The 18403-nt window shown below is 33.4% G+C and overlaps 2 protein-coding genes across 2 annotated transcripts; one reads left to right on the top strand and one right to left on the bottom strand.

The window, feature by feature from the left end:
• Window positions 1-608: 608 nt before the first annotated feature.
• On the bottom strand, window positions 609-5818 carry LOC131945120 (dnaJ homolog subfamily C member 28). Its single transcript, XM_059306121.1, has 7 exons — window positions 5349-5818; window positions 3315-3593; window positions 2593-2679; window positions 2372-2482; window positions 2071-2234; window positions 1534-1734; window positions 609-1036 (listed from the first exon to the last, which is right to left on the bottom strand). Exons 2-7 carry the CDS (start codon window positions 3549-3551, stop codon window positions 664-666), a joined length of 1173 nt encoding a protein of 390 aa, XP_059162104.1. The 5' UTR covers window positions 3552-3593; window positions 5349-5818; the 3' UTR covers window positions 609-663.
• On the top strand, window positions 4724-16890 carry LOC131945119 (uncharacterized). Its single transcript, XM_059306120.1, has 12 exons — window positions 4724-4740; window positions 6035-6132; window positions 7329-7447; window positions 7754-7916; window positions 8314-8488; window positions 8815-8917; window positions 9112-9193; window positions 10471-12544; window positions 13222-13281; window positions 14046-14166; window positions 14357-14465; window positions 15289-16890. The coding sequence occupies exons 4-12, from the start codon at window positions 7822-7824 to the stop codon at window positions 15293-15295; spliced, it is 2826 nt and encodes a 941-aa protein (XP_059162103.1). The 5' UTR covers window positions 4724-4740; window positions 6035-6132; window positions 7329-7447; window positions 7754-7821; the 3' UTR covers window positions 15296-16890.
• The last annotated feature ends 1513 nt before the right edge of the window (window positions 16891-18403 follow it).

The raw sequence follows: 18403 nt of genomic DNA, 5'->3' as shown, positions 1-18403 counted from the left end.
AATATGCTTGGGCTTCAGTGTCTGTGTTGTTAACTAAAGTTCTAATCAAGTCAGTAATTATTTTTTTGGTAACTTATGTAAAGTTTACTTATGTATTAAACAAATTATTTACATCAAATGAAAGGTAACGCCTATGTTGTGGTATGGTATGACCAGCACCATCATCATCTTCTTCTTTAACAATTTCTTTTTCTTCAACAACTTGACCTCTTGATTGTTTATAGAACATATGCATACAGGTTACTTTCAAAGCATTATTGTGATGTATAGCATTTATTTTCTACTATTTAGTTCAATCAGAAAACGTGGGTTTTTAAAAACTTTTTTAATGATTATTATTATCAGTTTTTTTTACTGTGATACTAATTTTATGTATATTTGTAAATACTAAAACTTGTGGTGACTAATTTCTGTAAAAACAAAAACCTCCCAACTATATAAACAAATTTTAAAAACTTTTTTTTTAATATCAGCATGGATATATAAGGGGAGGGTATACTAGACTATACATGTTACGGTAATTAAAGTTAAAAACGCAACTATACAAAAACAATTGAAAGTCATGTATTTATAGATGGAGATTTTACAAAACTTTTTACAAATATACAGTGTAACAACACAACTTTAGATCTAGATTCTGTATTTCACATTTTTTTTTTAAAGTTATCTGTATTTAAATATATCCTTAATATTTGACCACACTTCTGTCCAATTTATACGATCTTCATTTTTATCTTTGGCTGTGTCCATCTCAGTCAGGGTCAAAACATTACCACTTGCGTCTCTTGGCAGGTATGCCACATGGTTTTCAAGAACATCCTCAACACACTGTTCAGCATTGTAGTGAACCATCTGTCTCTCCATGAAAGGAACAATAAAGTTGTACTTATTAATTTTGAAATTGATTTCCTTAACTTGGTCTCTGAATTTGTCAATGCCGAATTTCCAGCGTAATTCATTTTCATTAAAATAGGGTGGTGGTCCCATTTGCTCTCGTAGTATAGACAGTTTTTCTTTAGCATAGCCTATGTTAACTCTGTAGATTTAAATCTATAAAAATGTTAGCCTTTAAAATAATTGAGACATGTGCATGAAAAACATGATAATTAGTCTCATTCATTCAATTTATATCACATAAGTCTTTGTATGAAAAAAATTCTAAATTTCCTATAAAAGATAGTCTTTTAATTCATTGGTACAAAAAAATTACTTTAAAGGTAATGAGGTATCCACAGTTCCAAGTACAAACAATGCTATTGTATCTACAACTAGTATTCTTAAATAATTTTGATATTGATTAGATAACAATAATTTTCTGCGTATAACATCATAAATATGCTACAATCAATATTGAAAGAAAATCTTGAACTTCTAATCACCTTAGAACTAAAGCAGAAATGATTGTATGTTTACTGCAACAATCCTTGCTTCCCCAAACTAATTTTCAAGTACTCATAAAACGTTGTGCCAAATTTTTCTATTTCCCATTTCTAGATAAAATCCAAATAAATATGAGGGTAAAATTAAAAACACCTGATCTCCTTTGACAGCATGATCCATTCTGGCTTGAAACCATTGTTGACCAAAATTTTGTTGATGTTGTGGGTGGTTGGGTCTATGTAAGGGTTGTAGTCGGACTTTTCCAGTGGTTTCCCACTGCCAGATAAGTTGTCAAAATCTCCTTTCTGCATGGACTCCCTGATCATGTCATCGACTACCCTGTCTATAAAACTACTGCAAACAAAAAAATTTTCTGGGTAAATTTATAAAAGTAATGTAACTATTTTTTAAAGAATGTTTATAACAAAAATACACATTATTTGATAGCCAAATTATTTTTAAAAACAGAAATTATTTTTTTTAAAGTCATTAAACACAACAAATGTGTAATATAATGTGTGAAAATTCATGAAAGAATTATAAATGTATTAAACTACTGTAATAATGAATAGATCATTTGATAGATGAATCTGTGATAATAATGGAAATATTTTAAAAATAACATTCAGCATTGATCCTGATGATTAACTAGCAAATTTTATTCAATAACCATGACCAACAGAAGCTCACCTTATTTTAATTTTTCTTGCTTGTGCCATATCTTTTGTCATCAGAGTGCTCTCACCAGTTCCGTGTTTGCGTTTCCTGTGCTCAAATACAGATTCAGTAGCTTGGGATACACGAACTTGTTTGTATTGACGTTCACGTTTACTGGGGGTACCGAATCCAACTCCCTGATTGATAAAAAATTACTCTAAATTAGAGTTAATTAAAATTTGGAAAACCATTACAAATTTTAATTTTAAATTAAATAATGGTATAAAGACCTTACTTATGTAAAGTTTACTTATGTATTAAACAAATTATTTACATCAAATGAAAGGTAACGCCTATGTTGTGGTATTGTATGACCAGCGCCATCATCATCTTCTTCTTTAACGATTTCTTTTTCTTCAACAACAACTTGACCTCTTTTGTGATTCTACAAAAAAAATTTTACACCACAATGGTAATAGTTAGAATATTTACTTTTTAGTCACTTATCTTTATGAATATAAATATTAGAGAGTACACAAAGCCATTGACTGTTACCATAGCAGTTTTATAAGCATCTTGAATCCTTGCAAACATATTAGCATCTCTGGAATTATTGCTGGTGTCTGGGTGATACAATTTCACCTAATTAAAACATACAAATTAAATTAAATGTTGTCAATTAAAATAAAATAATCATAAAGGATACTAGAAACCCCAGGATAGTTTTTCAGAACTATTTTATTTATTTATTTATAAGTATTATTTACTTGTATTAACTTAAGCAAGAAGTGTTTCTAATTCTATGTAGAAAGAAAAATTACAAAAATATGATTTTTATATCACTGTATCCTTTTCTGCTTTTAGCCCCATTTTTCCACGTAAGTTCTGTATTTCAGCCACCAGAGCCACTTACAATACAAAAATGCTTTTGGTTTTGTTAGGCAATGACTAAATCAAGCATGGGTGATGTAATATGTTTCATGTGTGTGTGTGTGTGGGGGGGGGGTGTGAATTGGGACAGGCACTCCATTTTGTTTATGTCTTTCTGTTAGATCATAATTTATAAAAGTGACAGTGGTTTTGCCCCCCCCCCCCCCTTAACTAACTTAATACTTAATTTCATTTTCAGCGACATAAGGGGAGAGCATTGATCATACTCCGTAGACACACCCGTGGTTTAAGAGCTTAAGCAGATGCCTATATTATTTAGTTATTACATTAAATGAACTAAGTAATAAATTACTTAAATGTTTTTTTCTGCTAGTGAGATCTACAACCTTTTCTAAATACGCCGATCTCAACTCATCTTCTGAGCAGTTGGAGTCCACCTCCAACAAAGCATAGCATTTCTCAACAGTAGATTGCTCTTTAAGTTTCACAGTTGCAAAATGCCTGACATGCGTGTTTGTTGCGGGCAACGGCGAAACTGGAAGAGGGTATATTTGACAGTAGGCGTTCAATGTGGCATACGCCTTTAGTAGTTTCCGAACATATAGCTGAGAGGCAGAACTCATTTTTTAATAAGATTATTTTATTTTCTTGACCTTCAAACTTCGCTGGAAAAAAGTTTATAAAAGGATTAACATTTTATTACATAGGCCTAAGGGGTCATCCATAAATGACGTCACACTCGTAGGGGGGGGGGGTTCCATAATTTTGTGACGATGTGTGATGAGGGGGAGGGGTTCAGATGTTGCGACGTCACACTTTTGCAATATAAAAAAGCAATGTTAGAAAACTAATTTTAGACGTTATTTCGCGTTTTAGATAACTGTTTTAATAAATTGTAATAGAATAGACAAGATTTTAGAAAAATATCGATGTTTAAAAAAAAATTCAACTGCAATTTTGAGGGGGGTTGTAGGTTGAGGTGTGACGTCATTTTAGGGGGGGGGGGTCTGGCTTTTTGTGAAGACGTGTGACGGAGAGGAGGGGGGAGGTAAAAATCGTCCAAAAAAGCGTGACGTCATTTATGGATGACCCCTAATGATGGGTAAAGGTTGTCCATGAATGACGTCACAATTCTGAATTTTGTGACAATGGGGTATAAGAAAGTGGGACGGCAAACTCTTGCATTTTAAAAACCAATGTAAGGAACTGAAATGTAGCCATTAATATACTCTGGCTACAGTTAACCAAGCTCCGAAAATATCGGAGAAGGAAATATATACTGCAATGTAGGAGGTGGGAGGTAGACTGGAGAGGGGGTCTACTCGGTCTAGTTTGGCTTTTTTGGTGACGATGGGAAGGGGGAGGTAAAAATCGACAAAACATTGTATCACCATTTATGGATAATCCCCCCCCCCTTTTTATCCAAAGGAGTAGGGGTCGAATAATGCCTATACAACACATTACTACAGCCAGTAATAGTCAATTTAAACTAATGACCTTCAAGCGTTTTAAATTTAGCTGACCCTTTGTTAACCTCCATTGTCGCATTACAATTTACATTCTACATGCGTTAGTCATTGTACTCAAATATTTTAAACTTCACCCCAGAAGAAAAAAATATCTAGGCCTGTTTAAATATATTATCAGTATTTAGAATTATGTTTATCATAATCTGCAATCAGCTTATCAAACTAAGTCTAGTCACACTATAGTGACACCCCCGCGTCGATCAAGAATCCGCGAAGTAAATGAAGTAGCCCTACACTTAGACGTCAGTACTGGTCTTTTAATAAACAATGCGTTTTTAAGTAGGTAGGCATACTGTTTCTATTACTTAATAAAATCAAAAGTAAACACAATGAAAACAGACGTCCTGACACTACTCCTATAAATATAGGCCTACACATTACTTGCGAAGTCTATAATAATTGTATATATATATATATATATATATATATATATATATATATATATATATATATATATATATATATATATATATATATATAAGGCCCTTTAGCCTATTTATAGACTTAGTTTTGTTGGCCTATATAAAACAATAGACCTTGTGTAAATAAATCGCATTAAGACTCGTGTATCCATTGAAAATACATTTTCAGGCGTAGGCCAACATGTTAATGATCATATTTGGCTTTGTACTATGTGGTAAGAAATGACAAATTCTCAATTACCCCCCCCCCCCCCCCCCCCCCCCAAAAAAAAAAACAACAACAACAACAACAAACAACCCCGTCTCCTCTTAAGTGTAAATTACTTATATATATATATATATATATATATATATATATGCTACATAATATACGGTAATGAATATGATTAAAAGTGGGTCAGTATAATAGTATGTATAATAATGTTTGCCATAATATATGCATTAAATAAAGAAGAAAAGATTTTATTACCTGATTGTCGCTGGAGCTTATTCCACGTATTTTAAAACAACCCACTGTCAGATTAGTATGAAACTCAGGCGATTATGTCTTACGTCTAGGCATATCATAAATGCAGTCATGTAATAACATGGTTTCGAAAAATAATCGTGACTAATCTTGTCAAAGTCATGTTAGACTGCACTGGAAACAAACTAGATCTAGAATCTAGAGTCTTGTTGTTATTGTTAAAATAGACCATCTGATTTGGTAAAAAGTCCATCGTATTTAATGTTGAATTGTATCAAACTAATATGAGTTATACTTTTATATGTTAATTTACTGTTATTTACAGATTTTAAGAAGGGTTGGTTGGATATTATAATTATTAGATTTGTTAAGTTTTTCAGCATCATCAAATAGAGCTAAATGTCTGTCTGCACAGAATGCTAGGCTAACAGCCACTAACTAATACCTGGCTATACCGCATACTCTACGTTGACCCACATACTTAGAAATCAATGTTGACATAGAAAGCGTAGTAATAAATTTAAAAAGCAATATTTATTTGAAGTAATTAAAATGATATGAAAAGTACATTCTCAATTAATGTAAGATATAGTAGTACAATTATTTTGGTAGCGACAAGTTTTAAAGGTATTATAAAAACAACGCAGTTTAATATATTTTTTGTTCTTTTTTGTGGTGACTTCCGGCAGATCACACATATTAAGCGCAAACAAGCGTAATGTTGTGATGTTGAATGTTGATGAAAGCAAGGACAGGGAAGTTATTGTCACTACATTGCTACTCAGCGGTAAGTACTTAAAATAATATTAGTGCCGTTTGTTAAATAAAATCATATATTTATACAAGTTACTTATGCTTGCCACTAAATGTATAATGTAATCGCTTATTTACATTCCTCTGTAACTCGCAGTAACAGGTAAAACAAACCCAATGAAAAGATTTCGAAAATCTAGGATTCTACGATTTTAGTTTATTTTTTACGAAATTTCCGTACTGAGTACCCAATCCTCACGGTCACTGCTTATTAAGCACACGATGTGCTGTAAATTTTGAATACGGTAGCTATAGAAATCTGCACCTAATTTTAAGTAACTATATTTTCCTGAAAATTGAGTGCTATGGCCTAAACTCGGAAATAACACTTGAATCTGAGCAATTCAGAGGGAAATGATGACATCGTTCAGAAGAGATTAGGACTAGGCTAATATAAAATATTTTTCCTTCATTTGACCCTACCAAGTGCCATTAGCCGCTTTGGGGCATTAAAAATATTATTCTAGCACCAGTCATATCTGCATTTTAGAAAATAAAATTGGGCCTCATTGTTTTTGGGTTTTATTGAATAGGCCGTAGCTAGGCTAATTAACCAATTACTTTAATTAGTAATTAGGCCCTAAGCCCTAAAATCTGAGGCCTATTTGTAGTATTTAGTATTTATTCAGTTTGCCTAATGCATGTCCTAGTCTACTTTTGATTAAAATTTGTCTTGCTATTTTACAATTTAGGCTACTAAAAATAAGGCTTGACTATGTTTTTAGTAGAGTAGGCCTATACACTTGGATAACTATTATGCTATACTAGTATTATAGAACTAAATTTAAAAGCTAACCTTGCCAAAGGCAAGCTTTCAAATCAATGAATATGCCAACAAGTAAGCTAGGCTTACTTAATGTACATAAGAAACAAGTATTTGGTTAGGCCTAAGCATATCAAATAGTTTTAACTACTGTAATATATAGGCCTAGGCCTTACAAGATCTTGTATTTAATATTAAGAATTAAATGTTGTGTAGATTTCCATTCTATGTAAGCCTAATGTTGCCTCTTGTTTGTATTTTAAAAATCATTTTATGGAATGGATACTTAACAGTTCCTTAAGTTAAACATAGTGCATTATTATAAAGTGTTAAATGTTCAAAGTGTTTCAGTCTGCTCCTTATTCTACTTGCTTGCAAATTTTAATTGAACTTTTTTTTCATTACAGGTTGTGGGTCAAGAATGTTGTGGTTCACAACTGCAGCCAAAGGCAGGTGCAGCACTTATAGATTAGATGGTACACAATAAATTTTCCTTTGCATTATGAATACTGCAAAGGAAACATGTGTAAGTACATTTTTTATGGGTTTATTTTTGTGTGTGCCCATACTCTTCATCTGTTTGAAATAGAAATTATTCATGTTCATCTTTCCTTAGTCTACTCACAAAAAAGAATATTGAAATTTAAAGTTCCAGCACCTCTGTTGGAGGGATGAATGTCTCAATGAACTAATACTAAGTAATAGTTATCACCAGACACAGGTGCATGAGATTATTCACCCTTCATTAATTGTCATGTCGCCTTCTCATCTGTACATGTGGCATCTCTCATGGAGTCTAACTAGTGGTTCATTAAACTGCTTTTAAATTCAGATTAATTGAGGCCCACTTGGGATGGAAATCTAGAGAGGGAAAGAAGAGGTGAGCTGTGAGGAGTGACCATGAAGCCACCTTTGACTGTGGAGGCAAAGGTGGCAGAGGAACTTCGTAATTGGTTAGCTTCTGAGCTGGAGCAACTCGATGCTTCCAATACCAAGTGAGTTCATACCGGAAGCGTGGCCTGTATTACAACCCTTTATTATTGCCCTTTGTGTGTTTGTTTAAATAAAATGTCATAGAGAGGAAACTAGGCACACAATCTTTGGCATTTTGGTAAGCTGCTAAGGTGTCTGTGAATTGAGTTATTATTTTTTATTTGCAAAATACTTTTTCCCAGACACACCTATATTGTTTACAAGTTGTATTTGAAATCAGATATTATTACTGATTTGCAAAATGTTTTTTGAAATATTTTTTTTTATTAATGCCTTATTTGAAGTAAGTAAATAACGTTTCTTTATTATGTTACCATTCAGCTGAATAGTACACTATTCTTAGATAATGAGCTTATTGTTTAGTGGAATAACTAATATTGAAATACTTACACATTACAGCCAGTTTGCACATCACGTGGTGACCATACTATTGCATGAGGATCTTGATATAGAAGATGAGCCGCTTACTGCTGGAGATGATTTCTTTCATGATATTTACAACATCAGGAAAGGGAAAACTCGAGACAGGCAGAAGAAGGCTGCTGTTCAGTTTCTGAGAAGTGCTGTATGCTGTGTAAGTTGAGATTTAAAAATTTTTTTTTTAAATATTTGCACGATTTCTCATGCTGACAGACATTAAGATTTAAAAATGTACCCTTTATCTAAATCAATAATTTAAAAAAAAACAACCTTTTGCATTGTAAGCCTTTGATTATTGATTTTTGGAAATGAGATCATCAATATCCAGATTATATAATACTAAATTTAAAAAAAATTATTTATCAGTTCGAAAAATTTAATTAAAGTAATCCTTTAGTAAAAATAAGGACCAACACCCTTTTAAAACGTTTTTACCACCAAGATAACACTTATAATATTGTTAATTTACTATTTTTGTAGGATGAATCTGATGAAGCAGAAATCCAAGAAGTTGTTGAAGAACTGATGGTAAAAATTGATGAAACCAAAAACAAAATGAATAACAAGAGAGCATCGAAAAGGAGTAAGTAACATTATAATGGTTAAAAAAAAATTGAAATCCTTTAACAATCTTTTGTTCTTAAGTTGACTCAGTGTGAGTTGGTTATAGCAAGTATCAGGTATTTTTTCTAGCAAAATGTTGAGTTGTTTAGATACACCTATTTGCACTGTTGTAACACCAAACATGAGCTAATAGAAGAATTTGATTATGTTTAGGCTTGCTTGCCCCAATTGCAATCAATGTTACTGCAGCAGCCAGCCAGACATGTGCAAAAAGTGATGGTAGTGAAGAAGAGAGGTATGTACATTTTTTGGAACAATATTTCTTAGACCTAATGGATGAATTAGGAATGGTAGGGCGCTAGACTGCTAACCTTAAAGTCTCACATTCGAATCTGGGTTCAAGTCATTAGAACGTCCCTGCTTCCACCCAGCTCTGGAGAGTACCTAACTCGTGTTTTTAGGGAAAGTAAAGGCGGCTGGACATAGTGCTGATCACACTATCCCTTCATGTGGTGAGGTCACAGAAACAGGTGAACTCAACTTCACTTGCCCCATGAACCAAAGGTTTGAAATGGGAACTTTACTTTTACGGATAAATGAGCAAAGACATAGATTCTTTGGTGTCCCACTCATTACATGGTGCAGTTCTGACATTCACATTATGTTGGGATTTTCAAGTCTTTGTGTATGCTTGTGAAATCCAAATATATTTTTATAGAGAAAAATGAAAATGCTTTACACAAAACAAAAAAAAATATTACATTAATAAGCATTGCTGGATTTATCTAATAAGATATTATCATATATAGATCGTTCTTGCATTGATAAGGGTTGTCCATTTTTATGTCACCTACTGGGGAGGTGGGATTTGACTGACTTAAGTTGTTTGCTCAATGTGAGGATTTATTTCTTTAAAAAAAACATAGACAGCATGTTATTATGGGCTATCACTTCATTTCCTCTTTACTCAAAATATGTTTCTGCATAAAATTAACATGCCCATATTATCTGGATGCCATATTTATCTAGGTTTTTTTTTTTATTATGGGCTATCACTTCATTTCCTCTTTACTCAAAGTGTGTTTCTGCATAACATGCCCAGATAATCTTGATGCCATACCTATTTGGGTTTTTTTTTATTATGAAAGAGTTCCTTTATGAATTAAACAGATGAGATATGACAGCAGCTGTCCTTGAATTGCACAATAAGTTATAGAAGAGTTTCACATATAAAGCTCTAATATATCAAAATATTTTCCCTTTGCTTATTTTAGTGTTTGCATGCTGAAGATTAAATGTTCATGCAACTGTTCAATTTCTTTGCTATGCTATACTTAAAAAAGCTTCAGTCTGTTTATACTAAATGGGTGCTAATATACACAATTTATTGTGTCTAAACAAAACCGCGACAACACTTAATGTACTGACAATGTAACAAATGAGCTAATGAACATCAGCATCTCTTTGTTTTTTGTCCATTTAGGTCTGTTACAACTTTCTGTTCTTATCTGTATTTTTTTTAAGTTCCTGTGAAACGAAATGTTAAGGAGGGGAAAATTTGTTTATTTGCAGGCGCTATAATGAAGCTTTTCCATCATTGGCTGGTGAGGAATCACCATGTAAAGAAGGTGCAGCTCGATTGAGTAACTCTGTATGGAATAGGTCACCCTCTGTTGGCAAAGAAAATAAGAAGAAACTGAAGAGGAAGTTTTTTCAATATGCAAATCAGCACTCGTACATGTTTAGCTGCCAGGAGGAAGCCCAAGCTTGCAGCATTGCTAGACAGGTGGCAGCGCTGGCACTTGCTGAAACTGTCTTGCCCAATGCAGAAGCCACAGAAGTTTTCCCGTCCACCTTTCACGACAGCTCACCATCTTCTTTTAATGACAGCTCCGGCTGCTGGAAGTCAGCCTTTCGGACTGTCATTCTCACCAAAGTATTTTCACCCACCACTAACCCCCTTCACCAGTCCAGACCATTCAGTGCCATTGCAGTTTTGAAAACCTTTTCTCCCAGGGTTATCCAAGGAACGAATGTGAATCCCGCTTTAGACCCAGCTTATAATTCAACCCACTCCCCTCTAGATCCTGACAGACCCCCTGGGGTATTCCATCCTGTCCAAGATGAGAGCATCGCTCATCTTTTCCCCAATGGTGCAGATTACAGCTTAGATGACAGCCTAGAAACCAAGAGTGCAGATATTGAGATTTGTAACATATTTGACACTGGTCAGAAAAGAGAACAACAGCTCAGAGAAAAGGTCCAGAGAATCAAGAAACCCAAGACGAAAGTAGATACCCCACACGACCTAGAGTCAGACCTTGAACATGCCCTACAGTTCCCTTACCACTGTGGATCCTTCTGGCAAGAGCTTGTCTACAAAGGAGCTGTAGCACTGTATCCAAACCTGACCAAGCCAACGAAAACAGGAAGAGAGACGGATACTGAAACATTAATCTACGCAGAAGAAGGTACGGCTAAGCAGGTGTCCAAGCCTGTGAAAGATCTCTCTGCACTAAGCTTGGAGTCTCTAGGACACTTCTTCACCCCCGAGTCCATTAAGAACATTATATTTAACTACTTCTCTGGTCCTGGATGTCAGATAGGCTGCCAGATGTATCCAGGGCATGTTTTAAAAGCCATGGTAGAGAAGCTCCTGACAAGTAAGGAAAAGGCTTTGCAGTTGATTAGTTGCAACAACATTGACCAGAATGATGAGGATAGTTTCAGGAACGAACAGGTTCTTGAGACATGCGTAGAGGCCCTGACGTCACTGTTTTCCTTGGATAGCGCAAACCCTGTTAGGTCCTTCCACAACAGCTCAGCAGAGAGCTCCGGCAATGGGAACGAGCTGGCAGAGAAATGGTCGACTTGCAATGTGGTGGATGGCCCAGACTATTGTGAAAGAGAGATAGATTTCAGACATGCTGATGACAAGAGAATCGCTAAAAATGACAGCCATCAAGTAGATTTAAAATGCAACTATGAGATGATAAACTCTAGCTATGGGGACACCAGATTACATTCTTACTATTCAGATGACAAGTTAGTTTCCTTCTACGGCCTGGACAATAACGAGGTTGATGGTGGATTTGAGGATGATCCCTTGTGCTTCAACGATGAGTCTACTTCTCCAAGCATCACAGGCTTCTCACCCAGCTTTCTGAATAAAATTGACCTTGGATATCTGGATGATCAGGACGGTAAATTGTTTGATGTTGATACAAACAGACATTTTGAACCATCTCTTACCCTTCAGGAGAAAGTAGTTCTATGGAGAAATAGCCTAGAGCCGCAGTATGTTGTTGAGAAGTGGCCAGTGGTTTGCGAAGAGAGCAGCCACCAGACCACCTGGCAAGACCCACACAGCTTTGGCCTGCTAGACCCTGGCTACGCCCCTCCTGTCTCCCCACAGCTGCTGGACAGAGAACACTGCGAGCGTGGGAACATGTTCCCACCTGACCAGAAGCAGCTGCAGTGGGAGAATCCTTGGTCCTTCACAGAGTGGGATTCTATATGTAAGGAGCTGCTGGCGGGCTTCATGGATGGCTGCACCACCTGGCCCAGCCAGTCAAGTCCTGCTAATCCATTCATGCCATCGTTACTGACCTCTTGTCTGAGTAGTGAAGGAGCACAACTTTTGCAGGTGAGTTACTCTTTTGTTCCTGTAAGGGCTCAGCTCATACATGTATTGTAGAAGCTACTAGAGATTTATTAAAATGGTAATATAGCTTATGTAGTGTACTATTGCCTTTAGCGATTTATTAAGATTTGAGCATGTTTTTCCATAACGATTAAATTCCATATTAATCTGTTTTTTTAAATTACTTTAAAGTGGCAATGCAAAGAGAAACATTTATAATTCTTTATTGCATTTTGACATAGGAAATAACATGGTAATTTACATAGGCTATTTGATTTACAAAAAAATCTACAAGTGATATAAATTATTTTTTTTTGCAAAGAAAGCATCCGCAACAGTGGAATTTTACATTGCATCTTTCATTGTAAAATACATAATTTAAAGTAGAATATTTGAATCGAAATATTATTTTTAAAAGTTCTTAAGTTCTAACACTGTTTTACTACTTATTTTTAAAAGTTCTTAAGTTCTAACACTGTTTTACTACTTATGATTATATTTCCTTTCACGCAAGTTTGAGAATACATTGAAATAATATTTTAAAAGTCTAAACAAGTTGTCACTAACTCTTCAACCAGTATCTGACAATCAATTCATCTTCACTTCAAATGTTTCTTCATCCACTAAATTAGTAGTATATAGAATGACAAATCAAGTACATTTTCTTTTCTTTTTTCTAGAGTGCTTTTGTAAACTCATATTTTTCAAACAACTTCCAAGAACCATTAACTCAACTTAAGGTAAAATAACTTTTTTGTATAAAAATATGTACTGTAATTTTACTGTATTTAATCATCATTAAAAATTCTAAGAAATATATTTAATGTATATATTCATTTTAAAACTGTATTCAAATACTAAATAAACAAAATTCATTCATTAAATTCACCCAACTTTTACGATCTAAAAAGCCCACTGGTCTATAGTAACCTTGCTTCATGCTATGATAGTTTTTATTTTATTTTTTCTTATATTGCTTATTAACATGTTTTCTGCAAAACTTGGTAGATAGTGGCAATTCATCCTCATTGTGATAGGCAATTTTTGTCTGCTCTATAGCCTATTTGTCATTGTAACTATTTATATTTATTAGTATACAGTACTTGTAACTGTGGTAGGCTATTTTTGTTTGCTATATAGGCCATTTGTCATTGTAACTATTTATATTTATCAGTGTTATTTATATTTATCAGTGAACTTGTCACTAATTATACACTTTTTAAAGACTTTTTGAGACCTATTAGTTTACTTTTTGTTTTTAAAAATTGTTTGAACAAACTTTTTAACAAAAGTATTTTAAACTATTTAGCAACATTATATGGGAGAATTAGACAATTTTATTTTTTTAATTTTATTTAATGGTTCACTTATTTGCAGTACCAAGTCGCAATGTTCAATATGCGTTCTTGTCTTAGCTGCAAAGTGTTGTGTTACACTTGATAAAGTCGATCCCCAGTCTTCATTGTTTTATTAACTACCTCGTTTTTATTTCTTGTTGTTTTAGGAAAGTGAATTAGCAGTAGATTGTTCAGAGCTTGAGAAATTTTGGTTAGCTAAAGAGATGCATCAAGACTCGTCTGACCTAGATCATCTGTGGTTATCTTCAGAAATGCACCAGTCGTTTGGTTAGTTTTTTTTGTTGTTGTTACCTATGTCTTTTGACTTTCACGTGAGTTATTTTAAGTTCTCAGAAAGAATTATTTTAATTTTAGCTGAAACTGAAAGTAGAGCTTTTTAAATTTACAAGCATTGAATGTTGATTTGGAATTAGGTATTTTTTACGGAATCTTAATTTAAAATAAATTTGTCTTCCAGCTTTAGGATTCAGTTCTGCACAGTATGAGCTCATTCGAGGCTGCACCTGTTCCAATTGGCTAGAAAATAATTGTAAACTTGGTTTGTTATGTCCATTTTCTCATCCAAGGTAGGTTTCCTTTTTTCTTAAGCCATAATCCTTACTTGCACCTTTTTTCAATGGTACACTTAACTGTTTTCCACAAAAATTTACTTGAAGTTGTAGGTTCTCTTTGTTTTTAAACCTGAATAATCTGAATTAAATACATAGAACAATATTTATTTAGATGGCAGTATAATTAATATTTAAACTTTGTGTGAAACATGTTTTGATTAAGATGAAACAACTTGTACATTATACCTGTTTTAATTATTTTAAATAATTTTGTTTTCGCCATCTTTTTATCACATTGATTCAAGAGGCTCAACTTAAAAAAATATAGAAATAGCTTAATTAATAAACTTAATAAAAGTAAAATTTTAGTCAGTGTGCTTTTGTTTAAGGTTCATAAATTACATAGCTTTAGTGTTTAAAGGTAATAATATATAATACATTCAGATAATACATCTTACAACAAAATGTTAAACTTTTAAAAAATAGAACACAATAATAAAATTGTGAGTTAAATCTTAATACTTTTGCTTAGTAGATTAGCAATTAATAGCCGTTTTGGTTTTTAAAAAGGATTTTACTATTTTCTTTTATTTTTTTTACAAATTAATTATTTTGGCTACAATGGCATAGAACGGGCATATTTATTTAATTGTATTTTTTTTCATTATATTCTAAAATGTTTCACATGTGACAGTTTTTTTTTAAATGTTAAAAGTAAAAATCAAAATAAGGATCAAATTATGCTCAAAATTTCTTACATTCTAAGACAAACTTTACTTTTATATAACATAGCAAGTGAGAAATATTTTCTAATGTGTTACAAAAACTTTTGTTTCAGTATATAACGTTTATCTTTAGCCAAAAAAACGACAGCACATAATGCGCTAGATCTGATTCAGATTTGAAAGGGACAGGCGTCCAGCAAAATAAAACATTTGGGCTGTTTTGTTTAACTTGAAACCACAAGACAACGATGCATCTGCTTTGATTTGTACATTAAAATTGCGACCTGGTACTTGGTATTTTCCTACCTGCACTTAAGTGTATATTGATGCCTTAGAGACTGATAAAGTATTACATTTCATAAACCTGTTGTAATCTTTTTTATACAAGGATGAGTATTGTCTACTTGCCCAGTTTTTTTGTTTGACTATATTTACAGTATGATAAGCTTGTTAGTTGCCTTGTACAAATATATAAGGGCAAAGAACATAGCAGTTGGGCTGAAAGGTGGTATGTAACTTTGATATTGTATTTTATATCATATTTCACATACAGATATAAAATGTTTTTACTATTTTTGTCTAGGTCAGGTTTATTTAATACAAATGATCCTGATATAAAGGAAGGGGAAATACATTTTTTTACCTTTAATTTTAGACTATTTAATATTCCTAAGAAGAAAAAAAAGGCATTAGTTGTGATAAAAAGAATTTAAAAAAAAATAATTTTTTAAACACTTTATAAATTTTTGTTAGTGAAGAGCTGTGCCTTGATAAAAGCAGAGACATTGCTTGGTGTTTTTCTGTGAGTCGTAACAAAGAAATCACGCAGCTGTTTTTTTTTTGGTTTTGTTTACATTATACATTTTCAACATCCAACTTTGATTGGGTTTGTATGGTGTTAAACTTGAAATGGATATCTTCAATTTTATTTTGTAAAGGACAAAAGTTATTTAGTTTGATGGTTTGAAGTGATCTCATATCATTGATCGCCCGTATAGTGTACATATAAATTATTTATTATTCTCAGGTCGTATGGGCGTGCTTGAAATATTGGGGGGCTGTGTTGTGCTGAAAGATGATTGAATGTTTTATATTGAAAGATTTAAAAAATGTTCTATGAGGTGTATGGAAGATGAAACAAAGTTAACAGCCAAAACAAAAAATGGTTTTGTAAATACACAAACATTAGGTCACAGTATTTTGGTCTGGAAGAAAAAGATTATACATTGTGTTGATGACAATATTTTTTTGTCTTTTTAAATATCATTTTAAAGAAAAGTTTATTTCAAGAAAACATTGATAAAATATTATCTTTTATTAACATCAAACTTTTCACCGTATACAGATACTTCCGAAAAAAAAACTATTTTCGTTAAAAAAAAAATTAGCTTAAAACTATTACAAATGGCCAAATTTTGGAGTGTTAGCCCATGTGGAATACAGACTGGAGTGTTATTTATGCTATCTTTATGTTGTTGTCTAGTCAGATGTTGCCTCATTCCATCACACAGCCATTTTGCAATAATAAATGATGTTTGAAGAATTTCATTAAGACCAGTGTGTGTATTGTAGGGCCAAAAAGCTCATAATCCATTGTGGTATTTTGGTCCCAATACCTTAGAATGTTGTGCCTTTTTAACTTATTTACTATTGTGTGTTATGTGTATTTGAAAAAAAAAAAATCAGTCAAATTCAGAATTAAAATTGTATTTTTTTTTAAAAAGTTATTTTCTGAAAGTAGTTAAAATATTAAAATTAAATAAGTTCATTTTATTCAACAGCAGGAAATAAAAGTTGCATTCCTAGGGTTAACTCATAAATACTCATATTTTTGTGTTTAATCATTTGTATGTACATTTCAAAATGATGAGAGTATTGAGGTTTTTTTTTTTGGATGTGTTTATTGGATCAAGTTGTTATAAATCCTTTTTTTCACAATCAAAATTAACCTCTCATCAAACCTTACAAATATGCCGCGCAGTCATTTTCTGATGCCGCGCACAGATTATCAGAACGTCGGGCAAGCTTGATTCACGAAAAAAATTGTGGTCAGTGGCTTGAATTAAGCGACATTTTTAGTACCTGTTTTGTTAAACGAACAGTATTTGTGTTTTGGGGCATAAACAGAAATCACAGGTTTCATTGACTGGGGGGAGGGGTTGACCTCGGTTGTCATACCACAGGTCCAGTTAATGACTTAACTCTAAATTGAGCGGGGCGGGTACCGATGTGATGTCTGGGTGACCCTCCCTCTGCTTGATTTAATGGTTTACCCCAAAACTGACCGTAAAAGGGATTGTGGCTACTAGCTGACCATGCAAGGTTTTATTTTCTATTGTCACTGCCCTTCCCCATCTCCCAACCCCCACCCATCACCTTGATACTATGACGGTTTACCCAAGTCAGATGCAAAATCTACTTTACTAAAGGTGGATGTGTTTTGCTCTGTTTGGTTTAAGGATTCATATACTATATATCCAATTCTTGGGATTATTACGTCCACCTGGATCGAACTGTTTCAGTATTCACAGACTGGTTTAGTAAATAAGGAATAAAAGTTTACTACTCTGTGCTATTTAAACATGTTGAAAAGAATAATTTGTGTAACAGGCGGTAAAACAATACAGCAAAAAAAAAAAAAAAAGCGAGAGATTTGTTTGAACTGGAATGGCTCAAAGTTAAAGTGACAACCGATACGCCAGATTCTTAGAATGTTTCAGTTGAATTAGGAAGCATCTGAAGTGTAAGTTCTGTGCTGCTAGTACTTGAAACTAACACTGAGCGAGAAGAACGAGTTGAGTGCCAGCGGTCTAACGAGGATCAAGTTCGAATCCTAATGGATAATGTTCTTTTCGCCATTAGGATGCACGCCTCGATGCTGTCGGTACAACTGATTCATAACAACATGGGGAAGTATGTTTCTATACCAGACAGTTGGCGAAGTAAGAATTACGCCTTTGAGTTTGTTAAACCAATCAACGAGGTGGTTGTAAAGAACATACTGACAGAACTTCGAGTAGCATCGTTCCACACGCTTATAGTTGATGAAAGTACTGACATATTTGTACATAAAATGCTAATCCTTTATTTTAAATTTCGCTCAGTCAATTCTTTATTCTACAAAACCGTTTTTGGTGGAATAATTCAGCTTACCGCATGTGATACCTCAGCTCTGGAGGCAGCCATAACACAGTACTACACTGAACATCAACTTGAAATGAACCGCAT

Source organism: Physella acuta, unplaced genomic scaffold (genome assembly GCF_028476545.2).
Source record: "Physella acuta isolate Inbredline_101_S28 unplaced genomic scaffold, ASM2847654v3 ptg000525l, whole genome shotgun sequence".
Lineage (NCBI taxonomy): Eukaryota > Metazoa > Mollusca > Gastropoda > Physidae > Physella > Physella acuta.
The sequence above is the reverse complement of the archived record's forward strand: the minus strand, read 5'-3'. Positions and strand labels throughout refer to the sequence as shown.